The sequence below is a fragment of the Acomys russatus genome, chromosome 29, assembly GCF_903995435.1.
Source record: "Acomys russatus chromosome 29, mAcoRus1.1, whole genome shotgun sequence".
Lineage (NCBI taxonomy): Eukaryota > Metazoa > Chordata > Mammalia > Rodentia > Muridae > Acomys > Acomys russatus.
In genome coordinates, this window is record NC_067165.1 from 3,477,905 (window position 1) to 3,503,662 (window position 25,758).

The following is a 25,758-nucleotide window of genomic DNA, read 5'->3' on the forward strand; positions in this document are numbered from 1 at the left end:
GTGTTACTTCTTTTTGTTTTTCCTTTTATTGAAAATAGATTTTTCATCACATAATATGTCCTGATAGTGTCCCCCTCCCTCCACTCCTTTCAATTCTTCTCCCTTCCTTCTGATCCGGATCCACCCCCTTTTTATGTCTCATTTAAAAAAATAATACTTCTAGGGGATAATAATAAAATAAAATATATCAAGATAAAACAAGGACTGACATACCAGAATAGGACAAAACAAACATAAGGGAAAGAGCAAAAGAGAGGCACAAAAACCAGAGACCTGCTCATTAGCACACTCAGGAATCCCGTACAAACAAGCCATAATATATACACAGAGGGCCTGTATTGTAAAAAGAGAAAGAGAAAAGAAAACATATAAACACTAAGATAAAATTAGGAAACAACAACACAAAACAAACACACACACACACACACACACACACACACACACACACACACACATATATATATATATGAAACGTCCTGACAACATTGTGAAACAAGAAACTTCCAAAAATGGCATGGAGTTCATTTTCTGTTGGTCAACTCCTGCTGGACATGTGAGACTCCTTTGAAGAAACCTAAATTTTAACTCACAAGTGCTTATCAACTCTGGATTGCTCCTGAGTTAGAGATAGGGATGGGGACGTTTATGAGAGCTCTTCTTAGTGCTACCAACTTGACCTCAGAACGTCTTTCATTGTAAATTTGGGTGTGTTGTGCATTTGTTTTCATTCAGTTCTAGAAAGCCTTTAATTTCTTCCTTAATTTCTGTCTTGACGCATTTTTTTACTCACTGGTGAGTTGTACCATTTCCATGTGTGTATAAGTGTTTCATGATTTCTGTTGTTCATATCCAGCTTTAATGCATGGTGGTCAGATGGGATGCAGGGTATTATTTCAAGTTTCTTGTATCTGTTGAGAGTTGCTCTGTGTCTGATTCTGTGGTCAGCTTTGGAGAAAGTTCCATGAGGTGCTGAGAAGAAGGCATATTCTTTTGTGTTTGGATGAAATGTTCTGTAAATGTCTGTCAGATCTATTTGGCTTATAATGTCAGTTAACTCCAGTGTTTCCCTGAGTAGTTTTTGTCTAGATGTTCTGTCTCTTGACAAGAGTCGAGTACTGAAGTCTGCCACTATTGCTATGAGAGAGTCAATGTGTGATTTAAGCTGCAGTAGCATTTCTTTATGACCTTGGTTGCCCTTGTGTTTGGGGCACAGATGTTAAGAATTGCATTGTTCTTGTCTTGGATTTTTCCGTTGATGAGTATATGGGTCCTTCCCTATCTCTTCTGCTTAGTTTTTATTTGAAATCTCTTTGGCAAATATTAAAATGGTAAAGCCAGCTTTCTTCTCAGGTCCATCTGCTTGGAATATCTTTCTCCATCCCTTTACCCTGAGGTGATGTGTATCCTTGATGTTAAGATATATTTCTTGGAGGCAGGTAGAGGATGAATCCTATTCTCACATCATATTGTTAGTCTGTATGTTCTAATTAGGGAATTGAGACCTTGATGTTAAGAGGTATCAATGAACAATGTTTTTTTTTTAATTCCTGTTACTTCGTGATGGAGAGAGAGAGAGAGAGAGGGAGAGAGCGAGAGAGGGAGAGAGAGAGAGGGGGGTGGGGGGAGAGAAAGGAAGAGAGAGAGAGGGAGAGAGAGGGGGGAGAGAGAGGGAGAGAGAGAGGGAGAGAGAGAGAGGGAGAGAGGGAGAGAGAGAGGGAGAGAGAGAGAGAGAGAGAGAGAGAGAGAGAGAGAGAGAGAGAGTGTGTGTTTCCCCTCTTTTGATTTGTTGTTCCTTGTCTTTTCTTGGCCATGTTAACCTCTTTTCGTTGGAGTTTTCCTTCCAGCACCTTCTGTAGGGCTGGATTTGTAGGTAAATATTGCTTAAATTTGGTTTTATCATGAAACTTATTGTTCTCCTTCTATGATTATTAAAAGTTTTGTGAGGTAATTGTCTAGGCTGGCATCTGTATTCTCTTATCATATGGAGCACATCTTCTAGACGCTTCTAGCTTTTAGAGTCTCTGTTGAGAAGCTGGGTGTTATTCTAATAGGTCTGCCTTAATATGTTAGTTGTACTTTTTCTCTTGCAGCTTATTTTTTGTTACACTTTTTTTCCTTTTTATTAATTCATTCATATTGCATCTCAATAGTTATCCCATCCCTTGTATCCTCCTATTCCTCCCTCCCTCCCATTTTCCCCTTACTCCCCTCCCCTATGACTGTGACTGAGAGGGACTTCCTGCCCCTGTATATGCTCATAGGGTATCAAGTCTCTTCTTGGTAGCCATCTCTTGCAGCTTATAATATTCTTTATGTGTTTTCTATATTTTTAGTCTTTGGATTGTTTTGTCACAAGGGAGCTTTCTTTTCTGGTCCATTCTAGCTGATGTTCTGTACACTTCTTATGCCTTGGTGTACACTTTCTTCCTTAGGATAGGGAAATTTTCTTCTATGATTTTTGTTGAAATTGTTTCTGTACCTTTGACCTGAGCTTCCTGTCTTTTCTCTATTCCTATTATTTCTTAGATCTGGTCTTTTCATAGTGTCCCATATATCACATATGGATGTTTTTGTGCCATGATTTTTTTAGATGTAACATTTTCTTTGGCTAGGGTATTCTTGTATTCTGTTGATGAGGTTTGCCTCTTAGGTTCCTGTTCAAGTTCCTAAACTGCTCACCTCCAGATTTCCTTCAGTTTAATTATTGATTCTATTTCCACTTTCAGTCTTAAACTGTTTCACTTCCTTCCTTCCATTGTTTGTGTTTTCATAGATTTCTTCAAGAGATTCATTCATTTCCTCTTTAAGGGCCCCTGTCATATTCATAAAGTCTATTATATTGTCTTTGTCTTGTATTTTAGCTATTTTCCAATACTCAGAACCTAATGTGACAAAGGTGTGGGGCTCTAGTGAAGGCATATTGTCCTGGCCGGTTTTGTTTTTGTTTTTGTTTTTTCGAGACAAGGTTTCTCTGTGTTAGACTTGGCTGTCCTGGACTTACTTTGTAGACCAGGCTGGCCTCGAACTCACAGCAGTTCACCTGCTTCTACCTCCTGAGTGCTGGGATTAAAGGTGTGTGCCACCACGCCCAGCTTTTTTTTTTTTTTTTTTTTTTATGTTGGCTTCTAGGTATCTGGGCTTAGGAAGACTGCAATTCTAGGTGCTGATATCTGGTTTTGTGTTTGTTGGGTGGGTGTTTTGTTCCTTGATTTCTGTTGTCCTCTCTGGTCCTTAGGAAGGTTTGGTGGCTGTGGTCCCTGGGGAGGGGGCAAGATTCTCCTAGTATCCTGCTAGATGTGGCCACTGGGGCTTGAGGATAAAATGCGTTTCTAGATACTGGGTGCTGAGACTTAGGACTGAGGATGGGCTAGGAAAGGGTCTGAGGAGGTTCCCCAGAAGGAAGAAAGCAGGCTGTTCCACTAAGGCCTGCTTAGTCCCCCTGGGAATGAGGACAGAGAAGGAAGGGAAGTGACAGCAGATGGTCTGCTCCAGGGCTGGGTTGTGAGACTTGGAGATTAAATCTGGAGGTGTGGAGATGAGGTGAAGAGCTACAGTTAGCCTACCTGCTTCCCTTGTCAAAGTCAAGAAATACATCATTCAAACCCCTCTCCCTCCATTCTTCTCAGTGCCGACTTGGAAGAACCACATAATTATGACACAACGATTTCATATCTCAGCTACTCTGGCAACTCCGTTACCCTGAGTGCTGCAGGAGAAAGTGCTGAAGGTGAGTTGGCTAAGCCAATTAATACTGTAACCCAGGGTGGAGTAAAAGTGTGTCAAGGGGGTATTTTTTCTAGAGGTAATCATATATTAAGATTTTCACATTCATTCTGTTCTGCCACCCTACTTCCTTTTTAATCTCTCCCATATCTACTCTTATATATAATCAGTCCAGCTAGGCATCGGCTCCTACTATGTACCGCCTCCTTGTTGGCATCTCTTCTCATCTCCAATCATCTCAGCTGCATTGTCCTTTGTAGGTGAGCGGAAGGTCCTCACACTTGGACAGTGTTCCGTTTCCTGACTAGGCTGTCCTTTGTAGGTGAGCAAGAGGTCCTCACACTTGGACAGTGTTCCGTTTCCTGACTAGGCTGTCCTTTGTAGGTGAGCGGGAGGTCCTCACACTTGGACAGTGTTCCATTTCCTGACTAGGCTGTCCTTCGTAGGTGAGCGGGAGGTCCTCACACTTGGACAGTGTTCCATTTCCTGACTAGGCTGTCCTTTGTAGGTGAGCAGGAGGTCCTCACACTTGGACAGTGTTCCGTTTCCTGACTAGGCTGTCCTTTGTAGGTGAGCGGGAGGTCCTCACACTTGGACAGTGTTCCGTTTCCTGACTAGGCTGTCCTTTGTAGGTGAGCGGGAGGTCCTCACACTTGGACAGTGTTCCGTTTAGTGACCAGGCCATGTTTCCAGGCCTCTGGGTGCTTTATTGTGATGCTTCATATGTTACTGCCTTCAAAGGCCACATTTGGTAGGTGGCCTCTGTTAGCTAGTATTCAGGACATTGTGATTCAGTTTTTCTCGTTGTCTTATGGAAATCTCACCTCTCTTGTCATTTCTTCTTGAAATTACGTTGTGTGTAGAGAAAGAGATGACACACCATGAAAATTAGACTTTGTGTTCAATCTAATTAGGAAATGGAGATTTATATAGTAGCTCTTAAAGCCTAGGGCTAAGTCCTCCAGTCTTGCACAGTGCTCAGAATGTTTTGTGCAAAGGAGACTCACAGAGGAAAAGGAAGAGATGCAGACTCATAATATTACTGCAAGTTTCAGTGTGTTTGTTCTACCAACAGAATTATCTAGTTCGCTGCAGAAGCCATAAATATTAGTGCTAGAATAAATACAGGACTTCCAGATCTAGCACTATGGGCTACATTTTTCTGCTAGATCCTCTGTACAGATACCTGCAGGCTGGATGTTTCTATCCCCCCACTGCTGGAGACAGGACATTGTCTGTCTGTCCCAGGGTATCTAGACACTCCATGCCCTTTCCATAAGTCTAAGCTGCATCTTATTCAGCAGAACTTACCTCCCTTGCAAGGAGGCTCAGAAGGGTCTTCTGGCTCAGTTATTGCAGTACTAACAAGGAGAGTTGGGCTCTAGGAAGGAAGTCCCTGTCCAGGAATATGTACTTAGAAAGTTTGTGACATACATCGTGAAGACATACTGACTTTCACTTTCCTTTCCCAGGAGTGAGAAGTTGAAAAGCTCTGAGATAACTCTACTGGGCAAAGTCTATTATCAATGATGGCTGCCTTGAATACTTAGAGTTTAGAAGATAGAGCCAGGCATGGGATGAAAGGCCTGAAATTGACTATGGATGTCTGCCATAGGTGTAGGATATTGCTGTTGTTGTTGTTGATGTTGTTGTTGTTGTATTTTTGTTTTTCATTCACTGCCCATCCTCCAACAGTGGGGGTTCTTAAAGTCCAAGAAGTCAGATGGTTGTCCTTGTGCCCTGATTAAGTTTGAATTGGGATAAATCAAATGACCTGTGAAAAACCAGAGTCCTCCCATGTGGTGAAATGCTGGCCATGGGAACAGAGCAGGGCTTTCTGCTTTCTAAAAGTGCACTGATCCCCAGGTGGTCTGAAAATACAGATTGTGGTTCCACAGCTCTGGAATGTGGCCTCGGAGCCCGAACTTATAACAGGCTCACCGTTCATGTGCTGCTGTTGGTCTGTCCACAACACCCAGACTCTCTAGGCTAGGCCTGCCTGTGTCAGAGTTCTTGCTGCTTGACTTTCTACAAGACTAAAGGCTCCTGGGGCCAAGGGGAAGCTTCGGTCTAAGCCTACACCTGTGACTCCCTTACCCAGAACCTACCATTATGGAAAACTTTCCCCAAGATCCTGGTCAGGGAGTGTCCATTGGTCGGTCTTCCTCGTGACAAGACGGACTGCAGGGGAGGTGTATGCATGGTTTCACACATACCGGCCCACTCATGCTAGAAGATGCGGCTGAGGGTTGACTGTGGACAGCTGTTCATTCACTCTGGGGCACCATTTCCAAAGGTGGGCCTTCCAGGGACACCATCTGAGATACCTAAAGCAGGAATTACTAGCACAAGCCTCTCTTCTGTCTTTTCTGAAGAGTCCTTTGCCGTACTTCACGAGTAACGCCACCAAGCAGGCAAGGGCTGATGACCCAGGAGTCAGGAAGGGCCCAGAACGTGAGTCCTGGTCCAATTAAGAAACAACTGTGTAGAACAGCAGGGAGTCGGGTGAGAGGGGATGGCGGTGGCTCAGACTGTCCCTGCCAGAAGGACATCTTTGTAGTAAACCAGGACAGACCAGGTTAGACTTGAAAACCTGGGGAGCTATAGCCAGCAGTCAGGAGGATTTCTGTGGGATTGACAAATCTCTAGCAAAACTGACAAAGAAAATTCACAATCTGCAGAATAAAGCAAGGATAACCTCACAGACCCTGTGGGTACCAAGGGATGAGGGAGCATTATAAAGTACTCTACATGCACGAATTTGGCAACAGTTTCTGTAAAAGCGCAGACTACCACAAATGACCCAAAATCACTTGATATCTCTATAACTCTTGGGAAAAGCCTGAACTTAGATCTCAAAGAGTTCCCCAGGTAGGAGCTGAGGTCATGGCTCAGCACGTAGAGAGAGAGCCATGCCATGCAAGTGTGAGGACTGGAGTTCTATCTCCTAGGACATAGGTGAGAGATGGGAGGGGTAGCTGCTACCTGTAACCCCAGCACATGAGAGGCAAAAAGGGGGATCCCCGGAAAATCCCATGAGCTCTGCGTTCAATGAGAGAACCTGCCTCAAAGTAAAATGAAGAGCCGTCAGGGGTGCCCACCACTAAGCTCTGGCCTCCGGGTACACATGCTCACCCTCAACACACACGGGGGTCCACATACGGGTGAACATAATACACATATGCACATCCCCATCACACACGGGTATCTATCTGCATACATGAAAACATACATACGTACATACATATATACATACATACATGCACATGCCTCACATAAACAAGATCTCCAGAGAGTATCTACACCCCGGTGATTTCACTGAAACATGCTGCCACACAGTTAAAGGAGAGAGCTAACGCCTATGCTTTGTAATTATCTTTAAGAAAAATAGAAGCAAAACAATTCCTGCCTCATCTCATGAAGTTAGCATAAGCCTTCTGCTAAGACTAACCAGACAGCAAGCCCCTCAGATCAATGCACCTCCTGAGAGTGGCCGTGAAGAGCCTTAATTATTATTAAGGATATTGTCAAAAGCATTCAGCAAGTATGACTGACTGCAGTTTGCTTCAGAGATGCAGCGCTGGCTCAGTATCCACAAGTCACTCAGTGAAGCCCACCAAATGACAGATTGAAGCAGGAAAATCACGCAGTGTATTCAGAAAAGACCCCAGGCAAATTTTAACCCTGTTCACACATAATAATTCTTGGAAAAGTAAAGGAAGAAAAACACCCTCCCTTTGAGAAAGGACATCTCCAAGACGCCTGCAGAAGGCGCTACTTGATGGTCAAGAGTGAGTGCTTTCTCTCCAAAATTTGAAACAAGGCAAGAGTGTCCTCCCCTGCTACTCAGTGTAGAGCTGAGAGTTCTAACCAGTAAGAGGCAAACAAGGAAATAAAAGGACAAAGAGAGATAGCATCTTAATCTGCAGAAATTCCTAAGGGTTTACAAGAGCCAATCAGAGCAACATGCCCACCACCCCACCCCCACTAAGAACTAATGAGCACAGTTGTGTTTTATGTGCTATAAATGTGCACATGGATGCTAAAATTGAAGAATGCAATACCTTTTTAAGTTTTCTTCCCAAAAGAAAAATATGTAGACGTGAATTTGTCACAGCATGCATAAGACTTAAGTGTTAATGAGTATAAAATTTGGATTAAATAAATCTAATCTAAATGAATGAAGAGACATATTGTGTTTGTGGATTAGAACACCCATAGAGTAAAATTTGACAGTAAAAAAGAAAAGAAAAATACATCCGTTCTCCCCAAGTGGCACATAGGCTTAAGGCAGTTCCTATAAAAATCCCAGCAAGGTGTTTCATAGCTATAGACAGGATTATTCTAAGATGCATATGGAAATGCAAAGAGACTTAAAATAGCTGCAGACAATTTTGAGAAAGAAAGCAGGAAGGACCAGCCCCCGAGTCTAAGACTGGTAACTACAGTAATCAAGATCATATGGCTCTGGTGGAGAGACACAGTGTAGAGGAATGAAATTGAGAAACCACAATCATGCAGATATAAATATATGAAACCGTTATTTAGAAAGATGTAAATGCAAGTCAATGTAGATAGCCTTTTAACAAAGTGGTAGAGTATATAAGTATCTATGGCTTAAAAAAAAAATGACCAACAGGAACCTAATTCTCATACCGTTTATAAAATTTAAATAATGTTTCTCTCAAGAGTGAGGAATTAGATTTGTTTTTAAGAGAGATAAGGGGAAAGACAGGGAGGGGAAGATACAGAAGTAGTTATCTGTTTTCCCACCTGGGATTCTACCCCTTGAAACAAAGCCGGCAACTCACGTGGTGCCTACCTTACAGAGCTCTGACCTGGGTCTCAGGAGTCAGGTTGTTCTGGAAACTCCATAGTTACCCACAGACATCATCAAGACCAGTGGCCTTCTTACTGTGCCACCTGGATGCCAGGGAATACTTGAGGGGCCTTGGAGAGCCTCGGGGCCACCTTCAGACCGTCAAGTTCTTAGCTGGAAAGCTGTGCCTGCTGCGTGGCCTTGGGCAATCTTCTCCACTTCCCTGACTGTGGGTTTCCTCACTGGTAAAGTGTGAACCATCAAAACGAAGCATCTGCCCACACTATGAACTGTTGGCTGCTTTTTTATTCTCGAAGTATTTGATATTAATAATAGTCGTCTCACTTCCTGATGTAAGAGGGAGATTTGTCTAAGATCACACAGCATGTGGTGGGTCTCTAGCTATGAGCCTCTGCAGCCAGAAGGTAACCGCCAGGGGCGGAAAGTTACAGACCCCTGCGCAGAAAGAGTCAGACTCCAAAGCTGTGGATCAAATCCTGTTACCATTCCGTGTCCCTTGCAGATCCTTTTGGGTACAGCGCACCCACGCGCTCTCTCTTCTTTTATTTTTGAGATTATCATCATTTCTTCCTGCCTCTGCCTCCCTCCAAGCCCTCCCATCTGCCCCTTCTTACTCTTTGCCAAGCCTTGTATTCTTACCCTGGAGTAAGCTTCCTGTTGGAGAGCCTCCACTTTGATAAAACATTGACTTAGCGGAAGTGGATGCTCTTTGCCTACTCGCTGGAGTGAGCATCCGCAGGGCATCAGCAAGCCCAGGCTTTCTGGTTCCTAAGCCTTAACATGCACTGATAAGGGAAGCAAGAGCGGCCATAGTTTGTTAATTCTATGAAGAGCACAGATTCACACATGAGAGGATTGTCTTTTTTAGGAGGTAGAAACGAGTCAATACTCGGAGATGGCAAAAATTATATCATAAGCAGCTTTGAATTTTTCTAGATTTATTTTATTCTGTGTGTATGAGTGTTTTGCCTACGTGGATGTTTGTATACCATGTATGTGCCTGGTACCCACGGAGGTCAGAAGAGGCTGTCAGATTCGCTGGAACCTGAAGATGTAGGCGGATCCGAGCCATCATGTGGGTGCTGGGACTCAAACATAGATCTTCCACCAGAGCAATCACTGTCCTTAACTGCAAGCCATCTCTCCATCCCATAAGCAGACTCCTTATTCTTTTTTTTTTTTTAATGGTGGGTGTTAAAAAGACATTAAAACAAGAAGCATAAAAAAAATCTTCCTCTGAAAGTCACTAAAGATGAACATCTGTAGTTACGTAGGGAGAACTACATCATTAGCCATGCATGTAGAATTTTAAACTAAAAAAAAAAAAAAAAAAAAAAAAAACACTAAATTTTAGGGAAAACTAAAATTACATTTATTGTGTCCGTGTATTATATGTTTTAAGAGCTGGGCAATGTCTATTAAGATCTAGCCAATGGACAGCACATTCTTCATGGCTGTGTAGAGAGCAGGGACTGCCTCTGAGAAGAACTCTGGTGCCCCCTATTTGACCACTTCCCCTTGGTGGGGAGCCCTGTTGGCACTCAGAGGAAGGGGAAGCAGGCAACCAAGATGAGACCTGATAGGCTGTGCTCATATGGTGGGGGATGAGGTCCTCTTCTGTCACAGACCTAGGGGAGGGGAATAGGAGGGAGGGAGGGGAAATGGGAAGATACAAGTGAGGGGATAGCAATCAAGATGTAATCTGAATAAATTATTTGAAAATTAAAAGAAAAAGAGCTGGGCAATGGGACATCTTTTGGTTAATTTCAGGACAATAGGAGAAGAAACAAAACAGAAGCTAACAGAAGCCCCGCCTTCCCCATACTTCCATCCACAGTTCAAAACTTTATAGACGTTGCTTCAGCAAAAAGCCATGAGAAGAAATTTTCCAAAAATCTGACACTTTCCATACAATGTCTAGTGCCTTGCAGACAGCTTTTCACACCACTGCCCGGGAGGAACTGTTGGGCCAGCTTCACAGATGAGCAGGTGGAGACTCACGAGAATGCATCTAAATCCCCCAAGAAGATCGTGGCAGGACACAGCTCTGGTTCCTGCCATTACTTCTATGTGTTAATGATTAGGGAAGCCATGATTTCATTAGATAACACCCAGAGAGGCATCAGGAAAGTCAGAACGCATTTACATCCTCCTGAGCTCCTCTTTCAAGATGTGTGTAGGAAATAAAGCCCTTGGGTCAGGACCTGGCATCTACCTGTTAGTCTGTCTGCCCTACCTGCACCCTACACCTTTCACTTTTGTCTTTAAGTGCTGCCACTGATGTTCAATGTTTTGTTTGAAGCAGGATGTAGGTATCTCTTTACTAAACCAGGAAACTAAAGATGTGGGTTTTGTTTTGTTTTTTTTTTTTTTTGTTTGTTTGTTTGTTTGTTTTTATGCTTTCATCGACTATCAAGTCCACCCTGGAAATCTCCACAGAACCTTGAGCCTTAGGATTTTCCTCCTCCCCACTCCCCAGAGCAGGATGCAGCTCGCTGCACAGCATGGACTCTGTAACCACGAAGATTGTGTTCATCCTGAATATTGCAAGAAATGGGTGGATAAATTGACTTGAAATGTTTTGTTTGTTTGTTTGTTTGTTTCAGCCACTTATGAAATCGAAATTGAAGAACTCCAAAAGGTACTGTTTCTCCTGTCCTCACTGACGTGTGACTAACATTAACACACTCCCACAGATGTGAGTCTAGGGTGCTCTCCAGCAAAATGAAAGCTCCTTGTTTGCAGCAGACTTTCCCAGGCTCTCATGGTCAGGATTCTGAACCCCGAGCCTTTTAGGTAGACTTAGAAGGTGTGTACTGACATAGGCAGACATGGTCTGAATTGATTCCTGGACCCTTATCTCTAGGGGTCTGTCCCAGGTGCCCTTTAATAATAATCTCTTTCAGAGAGAACCGTCCTTTAGGACAATCCAAACTTGTATATTTTATGCTTTCAAGAAAACAACCAGAACCTGGAACCATGCTTCCTGTGTGATGCTAAATGCCACCTTGGAGATGATGGGGCAATTTAGTTGGCGCCCCAAGTAGAATTGTGACTGGCCTCAGTCTTAGCTCCTGGCTATGACCTTGAATATTGGTCAACATCCTCACCCATCAAATGGGGAGACTACGGCACCCACATCTGGAGTCCTTGTGAGGGAGCCTAAGGCAAGCACTGATGGAATGGTGTGTTGAGGAGGACCTGGGACTCAGCATTCAGCTCTCTGGAGCACCACTCTTCTGTAAATGGAGTAGTCCCCACGGGGACAGGAAGCATGTTTCATATCACTGTGTCTGCCATGGTAGATGTTACATAAATGAGGAGACCAGTACTTACTTCTTCAAGTTGTGGAGAGCAATTTGAAGCTCTCGGGACAGTGTCTGACACAGAGTAGGTGCTTTCTGAGCACTTTTGTGGGGTCGGTGATGGGTCTAGTCCTCCTTCAGTGGGCACACTTTGTATTTTTTTTTAATTTTTAATTTATCTTTATCTTATGTGCATTGGTATTTTACCTGCATATATATCTATGTGAGAATGTCAGATCTTGGGAGTTACAGACAGTTGTGAGCTGCCATGAGGGAGCTGGGATTTGAACCAGGGTCCTCTGGAAGAGCAGTCAGTGCCCTTTACTGCTGAGCCATCTCTCCAGCCCTTGGACTTTGTATTTTTAAGCTGGGAGAGCCGAGTCCAATTTCCTCATTGATGACTTGCCTGCAGGGCTGGGTGAGCACAGCCCATGTTCTTGCAGGATGCTCTTGGGTGCTTGCAGAAGGGCCAGTTGCCGCACATCAGAGCACATAGCTGTTTCCTGCGCTCGTCCTCTTTGCTGCCAATTACCTTGTCTTCCTGCTGTTGGTGTGCTGATATCTAGCAGTGAGCGCTTCATCTGACCAGGAATTATACGGCAATATTCAATCCTCAAGATCACTCAGGGAGTCAGTGCGCCTGCTCCCAAATATAAAAGATGACTTGAGAGCTCAGAGCTATTAAAGAGACAGTAATTAACATGTCAGAGATAGAGACAAAAAGGTCCGCGTGATGTATTGTCTGGTGCTGATCTGCTGGTGTTCTATGCAGAACCACTAGTCACTGGATGAAGGTCTGCAAGGCTCGCCTCTAAGCGGTGTCTGGGAACTGCTATGCTTGGCCTCACAGGCAGCCTTTCTGATTCTTATATTCTGTTTTCTTGAGGGTTCTTGGCTAGATTCCAAACAATTAATGACATCAGATGTGGGACTGTGTGATTAAGGGGAAGAGTTTTGTTTTTTTATGTTGTGGTTACTGGGACGTAATCATAATGAAACTAAATCTCTGCCATGTAATGGTGGCGTTTTGATCAGGAGAGCATGTAGTTGGGGCGCAGCACAAGCAAGACTTACACAGTGACCTATGTCAGTTTTTGTCAACCAAAACTGCCAAGAGGCCACAGCTGTGCTCTCCTGGGGTCTAGAAGCTCTTCTCCTTCACAAGCACACCAGGAGAGGGATGCAGAGAAAACTGCCCAAGTCATTTTATGGGCTGTAACTTGCACACAGTACACCTTCAAAAATGTTAGTTTCTTTGCTGCTTGAGTGTAAATCTCACACGCAGGAATGTCTCATGGAACTCTCTGCCACCATTGTCTGCTTTTGCCATGTCCCGAGACCTCTCCTCCCATTTGATTAAGTCACCCATTGAGTGATCTCTAACCAACAACAGAGCCTGCTTTCAGTAAACTCACAAAAAAAAAAAAAAAAAAAAAAAAAAAAAAAAAAAAAAAAATGACTGTTTTCCTTTGTTTTCAGCCTTGGAAGAGTTTTCTCCATCCAGAACTGAGGTACGTTTCATCTGTAAGACGACAGTATGGTCCAGCCACTGATGACTCATGACAGAACTCATTACCTCGCTATGGTCTGGCCATGTTCCTAGCACATAAGCTAGTTCTGTTCCCCGGAACCTTGTAAGGAAGCTGGTACACAGCAGCTCTCGGTGACCCTGTCTGGCCTTCCTTGCTCTTGTCACCCTAGCACACACTGTACTCTGTACAGCAAACTCTGACTGACAGAGCAAAGAGGGCCTATTGAAGACAGACCCATGACAACATGCACTAATCCAGAACAGATCAACAAAATATTGGGAATCGGGGGACCGCATGAGAACCTAAGGGTACTGGTGGAAGACTCTCAAGTATTTTGACTTAGACAGAAGAGATCTTGGATTTGTACCATGACTGGGGGACACATGCTTGGCTAGGCCAAGGAGGTTATTTTCATCCCAGACAGTAGAGACCTTGAATTTATTAGCAGTGTAAGATGCAGATGGCATGTTTGGAGAAATGAGTAGCTAATAAAAATGGAGAAATACTCAAATAATCTGGTGGGTTGGAGGAAACTGTGAGACTCTATACCTAAACAGAAGCGGAGGTAAGGAACAAAGAGAGATGGAATTGGAAAGGAAGAAAACTGGCTGACCATAGAGGATGTAGACTGTATCCCTACAAGAGCTAAAGAAGTAACAGATTGACACTCACAGGGGTTGGAATAGACAGAAGGTCATGGAAGCTGTCGGCCTGGTTCATTTGGTCCTGGCTCCTTATCTTAAAGGATTCACTGTCCTCAGTCATCCCATTAGCACTGGGCCAATCTACCATCTACATTCCAAGAACTTACTTCTCCTTGGTATCTCCATATTTCAGTCCTAGACCTAAAGATGAAGCAAACGACATGAAGGAAAAAGAGCTGTGTGAGTCAGAACCTCAGAAGCCAGGGAAGGACTCGCACAGTAACCATCCTCCCAAGGTATGTGGTCTTCCTCAAATATGTATCTGGTCAGCGTCCTCCACTGCGTGTCTGGTCAAAACTAAAAAATGAAATCTAAATTCCTTGGTTTGTATATAAGCCCATTCGTAATTTATCCACATCCATCTTGTCTTCTAGTCGCATCTCCAGTTTTTCCTCATCTATTTCTTTCCCCTTTTCCTTTAGTTTAGCTCTTGTCACAGTTTCCACACTGCCCCTTCCATCCTATTGAGTGACTAACACCTTTCCAGATAGCTCATATCTTTGCTCATTCTGATTTATCTTCCAGATGTTCTTCTCCCCTTTCATCCATCTCCTACCTATATATTTAAAGATAGAGTTTGATGAATTCTGTTTTTGGAAGATTTCTCAAACTCAATCTCCCAATGAAAAGGATGAATCTCTCCATCCTCTGTTTCCATGTCTGGAAATAGTTCCGTAAGTAATAACATGCTACCCCTAATTCTGTGTGAGTGTGCACTGTGACCAGTGTCTAAGATGCTCAGTCAACTGCCTGGGCTACTTCCAGAGCTTTCTGTGTTGATTTACATTCAGTATAGGTCTCATAGATCAGAAAATGGAAACTTGAGGGTGAACACAATGTAGTGGGTAGAAAGACAAATGTCAGGTGAACTGGAGGAAAGGGGGAATCCCCAGCATCCTCCTTATGAGTGACGAGAACAGGAATCTAGGGCTAAGCACTCGCTCAGTAGATTACTAATAGTTAACCCATCATTATTCATGGGAAGCCACAGTGATTAAGATTTAATAAAGACCCTGACTTAGAGTCAGTACTCCCACAGACCTGCCTCTTGTTAGCTACTGGGACTTGTTAGCTACTCAGAAAAAAAAAAATTAGCACGGTATGTGCTCTGGTAAGATATAGGTAAGATAGCGTTCAACAGCTAGTGATAACTAAGTACCGTTCTCGCAAGGAACACATTCTGAAGACCAGAACGCACGAGCGTGGAACTGACTTGGTCATCAGTCCAGCAGTGGTCTCCCCGTTGCATGTGTTTAGGTAGTTGTCTATGAAAAGACTCCGGGAGAAACCCAGGGGACTGGAGTCCATAAGGACAGAAGAAGTGTTCCAGCTGGAAGTCAGGAAGCTGTGACTGACATCACTCAGAACTGGCTCTTCCCTGAGGATGTGACGCTGACTAGGCGCTCCCAAGATAAGGGTAAGTTGCATTTCCCCTGGACTCTCTTCACTACCAAATTGTTTGAAAGGGAAGTATGGCTGAGATCATAATTTACTTTCAGATATATAAAGGGCATTTATTGTGTACCTTGTAACTCACCTGGAAGGGCTGTCTCCCCAGAACAGTGGAAAGATCACTAGATTTAGAGACAATGGGCTTGAGTTCAAGTCTACACACATGCAAACTTAACAGTTGTGTTAGTTTATATTCCAGTAGTTCAATTTCTCCTTTAAAAGGGGGAATCTGAACATGGACCTCACAGGAGTGTAATTAGGCCCAGATCCAACAACATGTCATGTGACAGTCCATTTCTTATCTACCTACTCACCTTGCTCTCACCATTGACAAGCTGACATGGCAAACAGCATCACTAATGATCACTTTGGCTGCATTTTCTTCCTTCATGTTAGTCAAACCCTTGACTATAAAAAAAAAAAAAACAATAATTAAATCATACTTCATTAAACCACATATTTAAAGGAGGCTTCCTTGGCAGGAAGTCTAAGCATCTCTGAGCCAAGGGCACAGATAATACCACAAAAGCAAAGTATCCTGAGTTTTCCTCTGAGGCAATACTGTTTTTCAGGTAGAGTCAATTCCCACAAAGTCAAGCTGGCAGCAAGCAATGAGAGTTACAGCCTATTCTCTAATAAGCCCCAAAGGAAAACTTGTAATTTTGTCTTCCCAAGGATAAAAGACATGACTCTTACGTTGACTTTGCTTGGGTCGCATGCCATCACCGATTAAACAGCTCTGAAGCTCTGATGTGACCCAGCTGTACCATACTCCCATTGAGCTAGGGTGGGTAATTTATACCAAGCAGCATACTTAGTTACCTGGCTACTTTTCTCTTGTTGTGAAGACACACCATGAGCAAGACAATATATAGAAGAAAGAGTTATTGGGGCTTACAGTTCCAGAGGGTTAGAGTTCATGACTGTCCATCATGGCAGGAAACATGGCAGCAGACAGGCAGGGGCAGTAGCTGGCAGTGTGTGCCTTACCCATAAGCACCGAGAATGTGAAGAAGAGCCCACCCCAGCTACCCACTTCCTCCAACAAGGCCACACCTCCTAGTCCTTCTCAAACAGTTCTTCCAACTGAGGACCAAGTATTCAAATAGATGAGTTTATGTGAGCCATTCTCATCAAGCCAAGACTCCGCTACCTGGAAGCGAATCAAGGCAGCTGTTCTCAAGAAAGGAAGAGTAGATGTTGCATAGACGAGGAAAAGACATGTCCACTGAAGCATTCTGGTCCACGGAAAACCATAGATGGGATGCATCATTGCCAGGATGGCATCGATTCAGTGATCAAAAGATGGGGTCAAGGTTCCTTACCGTCTGACCCAGCCCCATAGGCTTTACCTGCTGCTCACACCTGCCCCCTGCGCATTCTCTGCCCTCGTGGAATTGGTCTCAGCGCATGCCATGTGATTAAATGGTCCTGATTTTGTACTTGGTCCCTTCCCTCTACCTGGAATGCTTTTATGCCCACAGTCTTACCTCACCGTGTCCTACTCGCCTCTCCAAATTCACCCTTAGAGTCACTTCTGAAGCCTGCCTTGCCTTCTGCTCATATGTCTGTTATCCCACATATTAATGTATTTCATCCTCAAACGGCTTATTAGACAAACTAGGATGTAGTTCTTACATGATACAAAACGAAGAATTATCAGGTAAGCTGCAGACAAGGTGAAGATTTCTATGTATACATATTGTATTGGTTAACTTGGCTGTTGTGATAAAATAACACAGCCGAAGCAACCTAAAGATGAAGGGGCTAATTTGAGCTTAGAGCTCCTGAGGGATAAGAGTCCCTTGTGGCCAGGAGACACAGCAGCAAGTGGCAGGCATGGGAGCAGAAACAAGAGGCTGAGAACTCACATCTTCGATGGCAAGCAGAAAGGGAGAAAACTGTACGTAGGGTGAGGCTTTTTAAGCTCAAAGCCCACCCTCAGTAGCGAACTTCCTGCAGCAAGGCCGCGCCATCTAAACTTCCCCAAACAGTGCTACTAACTGGGAAACTGGTGTTCAACTGCCTGAGCCTATGGAGGCCATTTTTCATCAAAACCACTGTACATACTTAACAAATTTGACCAAGAACTCAGATAGAGAATATATAAATCTTTTACATAGGCATCTTTATAGTCACAAAATACAAAACAGAAACTAGTCACTAGAAAAGGATGGCAGATATTGAAATTGGGAAAATATTTGAACTGGCAGTTCATCATAGGGGAAAGAAAAAACATAAACATGTCACAAGAGCTCAAGTTTGTTGACTCTCCATTGCAAGTGAAACTGCAGTCTGCCATCAAAATAGCTGCAACATAAAAGACTAAAAATGTTCAGTGTTGGTGCAGATGCAGTCCAGGTGGAATGCTCATATTCCGAGGGGACTAAGGAAACTAGGACAATCATCTTGGAAAATTGTGAATATTAAAATCAAATATATGCACATTCAATGACCCAGACATCCCAGGCTGTATATGTCCCTGGCAGAAATATGTATTTAATTCACAAAAATAGCCAGTCACTTGTGCCATAGCTTTTTATAATAGTCTCAGACTAGAAATTGTCCAAATGAAGGGTAGAATGGAAGGCTTGGTATGACAGGATCCTGAAATCCCAGCCCTTGGAAGATGAAGGTGAGCACGGGTTTTAAGCATTTTGACTACATAGTGGGACTGTGTGTGTGTGTGTGTGTGTGTGTGTGTGTGTGTGTGTGTGTGTGTGATTTACTTTTTATTTTATGTTTTGCATTGATATTTTTGCCTGCATGTGTGTCTCTTGGGGCCCCTGGAACTAGAGTTACAAACAGTTGTGAGCTGCTGTGTGGGTGCTGGGAATTGAACCCAGATATTCTAGAAGAGCAGTCAGTGCCTTCAACTGCTGAGCCCCAGGACTGTGTCTCATGGGGGAAATGCAACAACAACAACAACAACAACAACAACAAAATAGAGTGGATAAATACATCACATCCTGTTCACACAATAGAAGAAAATGTAATAATTGTAATGGACGTGTTACAATCAACTATCTCCAACAACCTCGAAGAATCTTTCAACATAATGCTGAGTGCAAGGGTGTTACACCAAGAAGTACAGACTGCATTGCTGCATTAATACACTGGGTGAAATCAGGCCTGATGTGCCCAACAGATCGGAGGCAGAGCCGCTGTCACCCCATGCCAGGGGATGAGCCAGGTGCTGCTGGCTCTTGATCTGAGTGTGTGAGGAGGATGTTGCCGTCCTGGGCCTGTGGTTCTGTGACGCATTTCCCCGGGTATCATGCTGTCACTAAGCCTTAAAGCTGGACGTGTGATGCAGAGCCATTGTATACTGCTTGCCTGACATGTATAAGACTCCCGGTTTGAGCCACAACACTGTAGAAAAAAAAGCTGACAAACGAACAAAATATCATGAAAGTAAAAAAACAGAAAAGTGCTTTAAAAGCACAAATATAATACATGGAACTTCTAAAGTGAGAAAATTAAAAATAACAAAGAGAAGAAATCTTGGTTAACTAAGAAAGAGAACAATTCAGAAAGCAGAGAAAATTTAAACACTGTGTTGTAAGACAGTAGATACAAAGATTTTTATTATCAGTGAAGGCCATGCATTTTCAGCTTACTAGCTTGAAGATGCACTGGGGTTGTTCAGAATTCAAGTATTTGCGTGCCCTTTACATCTCCTGTACTCTAGCTCTGGAGATTTAGCAGCAAAAGAACGGGGGGGGGGGGGGGGAGAATCTCTTCCTTATGAACATAGGACTGAAGATCCTAGCTTTCAGTCTGCACAAAAAATCAACTCAAAATTAATCAAAGACTTTAGTATAACAATGAAACCCCTGAAGTTGTGAGACGAAAACATGGGGAAACATTTAAATATATGTGCATATATATACATATATATGCAATAACTTACACAAAATAGTTGCAAGAACTGACGACTGAGATTGTGCAACCTAAAAAGCTCCTGACAGTGAAGGAACCAGCAGAGTGCACAGACAGCCACAAAATGAGGGAAAACCTTTGCCAAGTATAATGGACTATTCATATTGAGAATGTATATAAGGTTAAAATTCAATATCGAAACTCAAATAATCCAATACATGGCACATGAGCACAACAGACACTTCTCAAAAGAAGTATAAAATAGATTACCATTAATACCTTCAGCATCCTCAACCATCAAAGAAATGTAAATCAAAACTATACAGAGATTCCATCTTACCCAATCGGAATAACTAAACTACACAAACTCTAGAGAGACTGGTGGGGCAGGGCTTAGCCGCTGCTGGTGGGAATATAAACATGGATATCAATATGACAAAAACTTTCAAAACCTAAAATGGAACAGCCACATGCCACAGCTACACCAGGGATGGCTGTGCACAGATGGGGGTCTAAGTCAACGTGCCCTTTTTTTTTTTTTTTATCATGGCACAGCTCAAAACAGCTAAGTTATAGAGTCACCTTCAACAGATGAGTGGCTAAAGAAAGTGGGGCATGGACACACACACACACACACACACACACACACACACAGTAGAGGGGAAGTGGGAGAGCGAGCAAAAGAAGAATAAGGAGGCCGGGAGAGAGGGAGATGCTTCCATTAGTTAATCCCTTGCCTTGCTGTGCATGAGAACTCGAGTTTGAACATCTCAACCCATGTTTAAACAAACAAACAGGAGCAATAAACGATGGTGTGCTTTGTAATTCCAGCACTGAGAGTCAGGCACTGACTGGCAAGACCACTGGGGCTCACCAGCCAGCTCAATGAGTTCCAGGCCAGGGGGAACCCACAGTTCCAGCCTGTCTCAAAAGACAGCACCCAAATCTGATTGCTGGCTTCCACAAAGACATGCACACTAACACATGGAAGCGCAAAATTGTCACTTGCAAGAAAATGGATGGAACCAGGCTCCATCGAAGCTCTGAACGAAGTAATTATGTTTTTTCCTCTCTCACGTGGAAAGCCATTCACAAGGAAGACAAAATGGTTCCTGTGGAGGGAGAGGGTAGGTAAGACAAGATGATAGATGGGGCAAATAAGATCAAAATGGATAAATCAAATGTATGAAAATGCTACAATGAATGGAATTCCTTTGTACAATTAATACAGAGTAATAAAGAACCCCTGTCCCCATAGGGGTTACTTTCTGATCAAGCAAGGTAGAAAAGACATAAATAATAAAATATTCTTACATGAAATGGTGGTAAATTGTATAAGAAGGGAACGAAAATTAAGGAGGCCAGGGCGTTGGAACTTGAATGTGTCTAAGGGTAACCTTAAAGACCTCAAGTACATTCAGAAGGGAGGGTTAATCCCACATGTCAACTTAACTGCATTTAGAGTCACACAGGAGACATACCTCTGGGCATGTCTATGAGGGAAGTTTCTGAGAGACTTCACTGGAGAGGCTAGACCCACCCTGACTAAAAGCGGAAAAGAAAAAGCGGACTGAGTAACAGCATCCACCTCTCTTTGCTCCCGGCGGCAGATGCAGTGTGACTAAGCCACCGCATGTCCCTACTGCCATGACTTCCCTGCCGTGATAGGATGAGAGCCAAATTCCTCTCCTTGTTCCCTAGGTTGCTGTTCTCGGGAGTTTTGTCATATGTCTGTTACAAGAGTATTCTAGGGACGAGGGAAAAGGGAGCCAACACTTCCAGGCGAGAGCCAGTCATAGGTGTTGGTGGAGCTAGCAAGATCGTTGTGACTGGAACAAAGAAGAGAGAAGGGAGTGAAAAAGACAAGCATGGGCTTCTAGAAATCCCACGAGAGCTTTGGCCTTTGCTCTCAGTAAGACTTTTTAAACCACTGAGGGCTTCCAGCACACACTGAAAGTCATGATCAGAGTCGGTCTTAAACAATAACCTTGCTGAGAATAGGACATAAGCTAACGTAAAGTTAGTGAAGGGTGTTCTGACAGAATTGTGGTGGTGTGCCTGCATTTATGGTAGAACACTCGTTAGATGTGAGAGGCTCGTGTTGACTGGTTGCGAGATATGGAAGAAAAGAACCCAAGATGTCTCCAGCACTTGAGGCCTGAGGCACCCGAGTAACACAAAAGATACTATTGTCTTTTTTAGAAATGGAGAAGACTTAAAAACAAGCAAATTCTTAAAAGGAAATCATGAGACGGGTTTGAAACCCAATTTGCCTAAGACACCCAAATGGCAACAGCCTGAAAGATTATGGCAGACCCGGAACTGACTGCCGTGTCTGTAGAAGACACACATCTGTGAATTATGTCTCTAAGATTATTCCAAAATGCTTTTCATAAGCCGATAAGAAAAGGCAAGAAGGGAGTTGGAGAGACGGCTCAGTGGTTTAGAGTGCTTGGTCTTCATCGGATCTAGGTTTGGGCCCCACACCCACATGGTGACTCACAGTCACCTATAACTCTAGTTCTAGGGACCCGACACCACCTTCTGGCCTCTGCAGGCACCTGACACATATGTGACATACACACGTACATGCAGGCAAAACACTCATACCCATGAAGTAGGGTAAATACATTTTTAAAAAAGAAAGATGAAGTGCCCGTCTATGTGCTCAGAATCTTTTATTTTTGCTGAAACGATTCTGATAACTTCTTTAGAAAAAGTAAGCTGTCTTCCTCTGGGAACTGACACTCTCCGAAAGAGTTTGGGGGGTCACATACTTCCTGCAGTAGGATAAAATCTTCTCATTTGGCGCATTTAATGAATAGATACAAGTCACTTTGCTTATTGCATATCTTTAGATACACTTATTATGATAAGTAGTTCATGTCTGAGATGAAAATAGCTCTGAATCACCCACAGCCTAAATGTGAAGCTATACCAACTGATGAGAATATAAGACAGTTTTATGACCATGACAAGTTTAGAGCTGAGAAATACCTGCATTTATGAGGCTGGCTAACTTGTTCACACAATCCCTATAGACTTTTACTACTGGTGTGTCACCTTCTGCTTAGTTCTATCATTAGCCATCACACTGACATGTGTTCCAGTAGCTCACTTAAGAAAGTATAAGAAAGAAAAAACTACCAAGAGATTAGAAACAGTCATTTTGATGGTGGAGAAAATCTCCAGGGCTGAAGATCTGAACAGAGGTCGGAAGTCACAGCGGAGGCATTTAGCCGGGGAAGAGCTTTGGCTTGCCAGGGAACCAGCACTCCTGTGCAGTCACCAAAAAGGGGCTGTTATTCTTGCCCCAACTTCCAGCAGTTGTAGCAGGCTCAGCAAGTGGCTTATCCAAGCTCATGCAGACAGTGTTGTCAGCTTCACTGGCGCTCATAGTTTTAGAGGTTTTTTTGTTTTTTTGTTTTTTTGTTTTTTTCTCTACAGTCCTCGGCTAGGCTGCTTTTAAGCCTGTTGTAGGACAGAATGTCATGGTGGTGAAAGGGTGTGGAGGGGGAAGTGGGTCATGATGGGCAGGAAGCAGACAGGAAAGAAGAGATAAGGGATAGCCTTTAAAGGGTTGCCCCTCTCTCACCTACTTCCTCTAACCAGGCTTCACTTCCTGAAGTTTCCAGAACCTAAAAAAATAGTGTCTCCATTGAAGACGAGACATTGGACACATGAGCCTCGGGAGACATCTCTCGCTCAAATCAACACATGCCAAGCTGGCGTCCCAGTTTCAACACCCTTAGTCTGACTTCTCCTCCTGCCTTCTGCCTTGCTCCATTGGCGGGAATGAGTGCAGATGTGTATGTAATAGCTGATGAAGTTGCTTCGGCGGGTTTCCTGTTTTCCTTACAGGAGGGTATGTGGAAGCTTCGGAGGTGACGAAAGAAACCCAAAGTCCAAGTATCATTCAGTCAGACTCCTTTTCAGAGAAGACTTACGATGATGTGGAGTGCTCGAGAGAAGACATGTAAGCACACTCTGCCCTTCCACAAGGATGAGCGTGGTGTGACCGCGAAGGTGTGACAAGCTAACGGTCTTTATCTCTTTCTCCACAGAGCAAAATGGGGCTTCTCCAGCTCGTTCACCTCAGACAGTGGTGAGTGCTGTTTGGAACTGCAGATTGCTTCTGGGGCTGAGCGGTGATCACAGGGTTTTATTTTGGACACAGTTGCAGTGATTAAAAACTGGATGTCAAGATTATAAGCTAAGAGCGGTGGTCCCGCGGCATGCATTTAGAGGAGGGAATGGTGCTCTTGTGGCACAAAGCAACTTCGCATGACATTGCACTTTTTGCGGTGTCTTCGCAGTACAAGTGTGATAAGCGGTTATGTTTTCACTTGAAATATCCTCATCACTTCCTAGTACTTACTGATTATTAATCATGTGGCGGGGAGACCGGGGATGTGCCTGTGTGTACAGGTGCCTGTGGAGGCCAGTCCTGTTGGATTCACTGGATCTGGAGTTTCAGGCATATTTTTATCCGCCTGATGTGGGTGTGGGAACTGAACTTGGTTCCTCTGCAATCAAAGTTTGTAGCCCCAATTTTCTAGTGCCTTTAAAAGCAATATCAACATGGCCTAAAGGCTTTGAATGACCTGCCCACCCCCACTCACCCCCAATATCTGTGTGACTTCATTTTGCACTATATTCAGGTTTTTTTTTTTTTTTTCCTTTAAGAGGCTTCCCCGCTGATTCTTTCCTGTCCTGCAATTACCAACCAAAACATGTTCGCCAGTGCCAACCCCCATTTAAAGTAACACTTGCCTTCCTGGGATACCTTAAGTGGCTCTTATCTTTCCTATCTCGCTTCTATTCTTGACACTTTAACACATTTTTAAAGAACTGTAGTTGCTTTCATGCCCTTTCATCCCCCTCCCTCCTCCACTGGCACTTTTCTCCCCAGAGAGTCCCTTCTCCCACTTTCATACCTTCTTTTGTGTGTGAGTTTGAGTTTCTTGCCAGCGTGGGGGGTTATTTACTGGTCCAAGGTCAACTTATCAGTAGCTATGCCCTGACATACCGATGGGCCCAATCTTACGCAGATGTGTGAAGAGCACCGCAGCTGTAGTTAGTCTGTGCATGCGATGGCTATCATGTCCAGAAGATGTCTTAGGGGGCACATCTCTTACAGTATTTCCGCTCACTTTTCCACAGTGGTCCCTAAGCCTTGTAGGTGGTGATCCAGCTGTCTTATTTAGGGCCCAGCCCTCCATGGCCACTCAATGTTGGGTACTTTGGCCAGTTATGGAGTTTTACAGTACAACCTACCTGTTGCTATAAGAAGTTTCTCTGATGACACCTGAGTGCTGCTCAGATGTAAGCTCAAGTGTCTAGGAAGCAGCTTGAGAACATGATCACTTAGCAACAACAACAACAACAACAAAAACAACAACAGCAATAATAATAATAAATCGTATGGCTGGAGAAGGCTTAGTGGTTAAGAGAATTTGTTGTTCTTTCAGAGAACTGAGGTACCATTCCCAGCACCCATACGGCAGCTCACAACCATCTGTAACTCTATTTCCAGGCTATCTCACGCCCTCTTCTGGCCTTCATGGGCACTAGGCACACATGTAGTGTACATAAGTATATGAAGGAAGGTGCACATGAAATTATATTTTTTAAAAAGTAACAGTGGTTCTCGCTAGGGTTACTCACACTCCCAGCCACCATGCATCCACTCTTTACGAGTTTATGAGTTTCTTCCTAAGACGTGAGCATCAAAACCAACTAGAAAGTGGCTACTCACCACCGTACCAGTCATGTCATATTCAGCTGGAGGGTATGTCCGGCTGGGCAGGCCATTATTGTAGTTTCAGGATTCACAAGCAGACAAAACTATTGATGATTTTTCTCCCTCAGTAGGCTACAGAGCACATTCTGGCTCCATGACCTCTCTCAGCTCTAGCTTGATTCCTCTTTGTCCTATGACCAAAAGGTGTGGTGCCTTTGGGGATAGAGTCTCACCATCAGGTTCCACTTGGCAACTGAGGACACCAGAAGCTGCTTATGTTGTGCTAGGGGACTCTGAGGTCCCCTTGACCCTCGTTTGTAGGGAGGAATCCCATATCTGTCTTCCAGGAAAAGTGTTGCCCATACACAGAGGGCGTCTCAGTTACTGTTCTGTGAAGAGACACCATGACCACGGCAACGCATTTGCCTGGCGCTGGCTTACAGTTTCAGAGGGTTAGTCCTCCGTCATCATGGCAGGGAGCAGACAGCATGGCACTGAAGCAGGAACTTTATATCCTGGATGCAAAGGAGGGAGGGAAGGAGGGAGGGAGGGCGGGCAGGCGGGCAGGCAGGCGGGC

At 43.8% G+C, this 25,758-nt stretch overlaps 1 protein-coding gene across 1 annotated transcript in view; it reads left to right on the forward strand.

Annotated features, from left to right (window-relative positions):
- The window catches only part of Fyb2 (FYN binding protein 2), a 100,985-nt gene that overhangs the window by 61,243 nt on the left and 13,984 nt on the right, over positions 1-25,758 (forward strand). Inside the window, exons 5-11 of the mRNA XM_051171387.1 lie at positions 3,627-3,727; positions 11,170-11,204; positions 13,348-13,379; positions 14,238-14,340; positions 15,362-15,521; positions 23,300-23,414; positions 23,503-23,543. Of these exons, the coding sequence (XP_051027344.1) occupies positions 3,627-3,727; positions 11,170-11,204; positions 13,348-13,379; positions 14,238-14,340; positions 15,362-15,521; positions 23,300-23,414; positions 23,503-23,543 (587 nt within the window). The remainder of the gene's footprint in view (positions 1-3,626; positions 3,728-11,169; positions 11,205-13,347; positions 13,380-14,237; positions 14,341-15,361; positions 15,522-23,299; positions 23,415-23,502; positions 23,544-25,758) is intronic.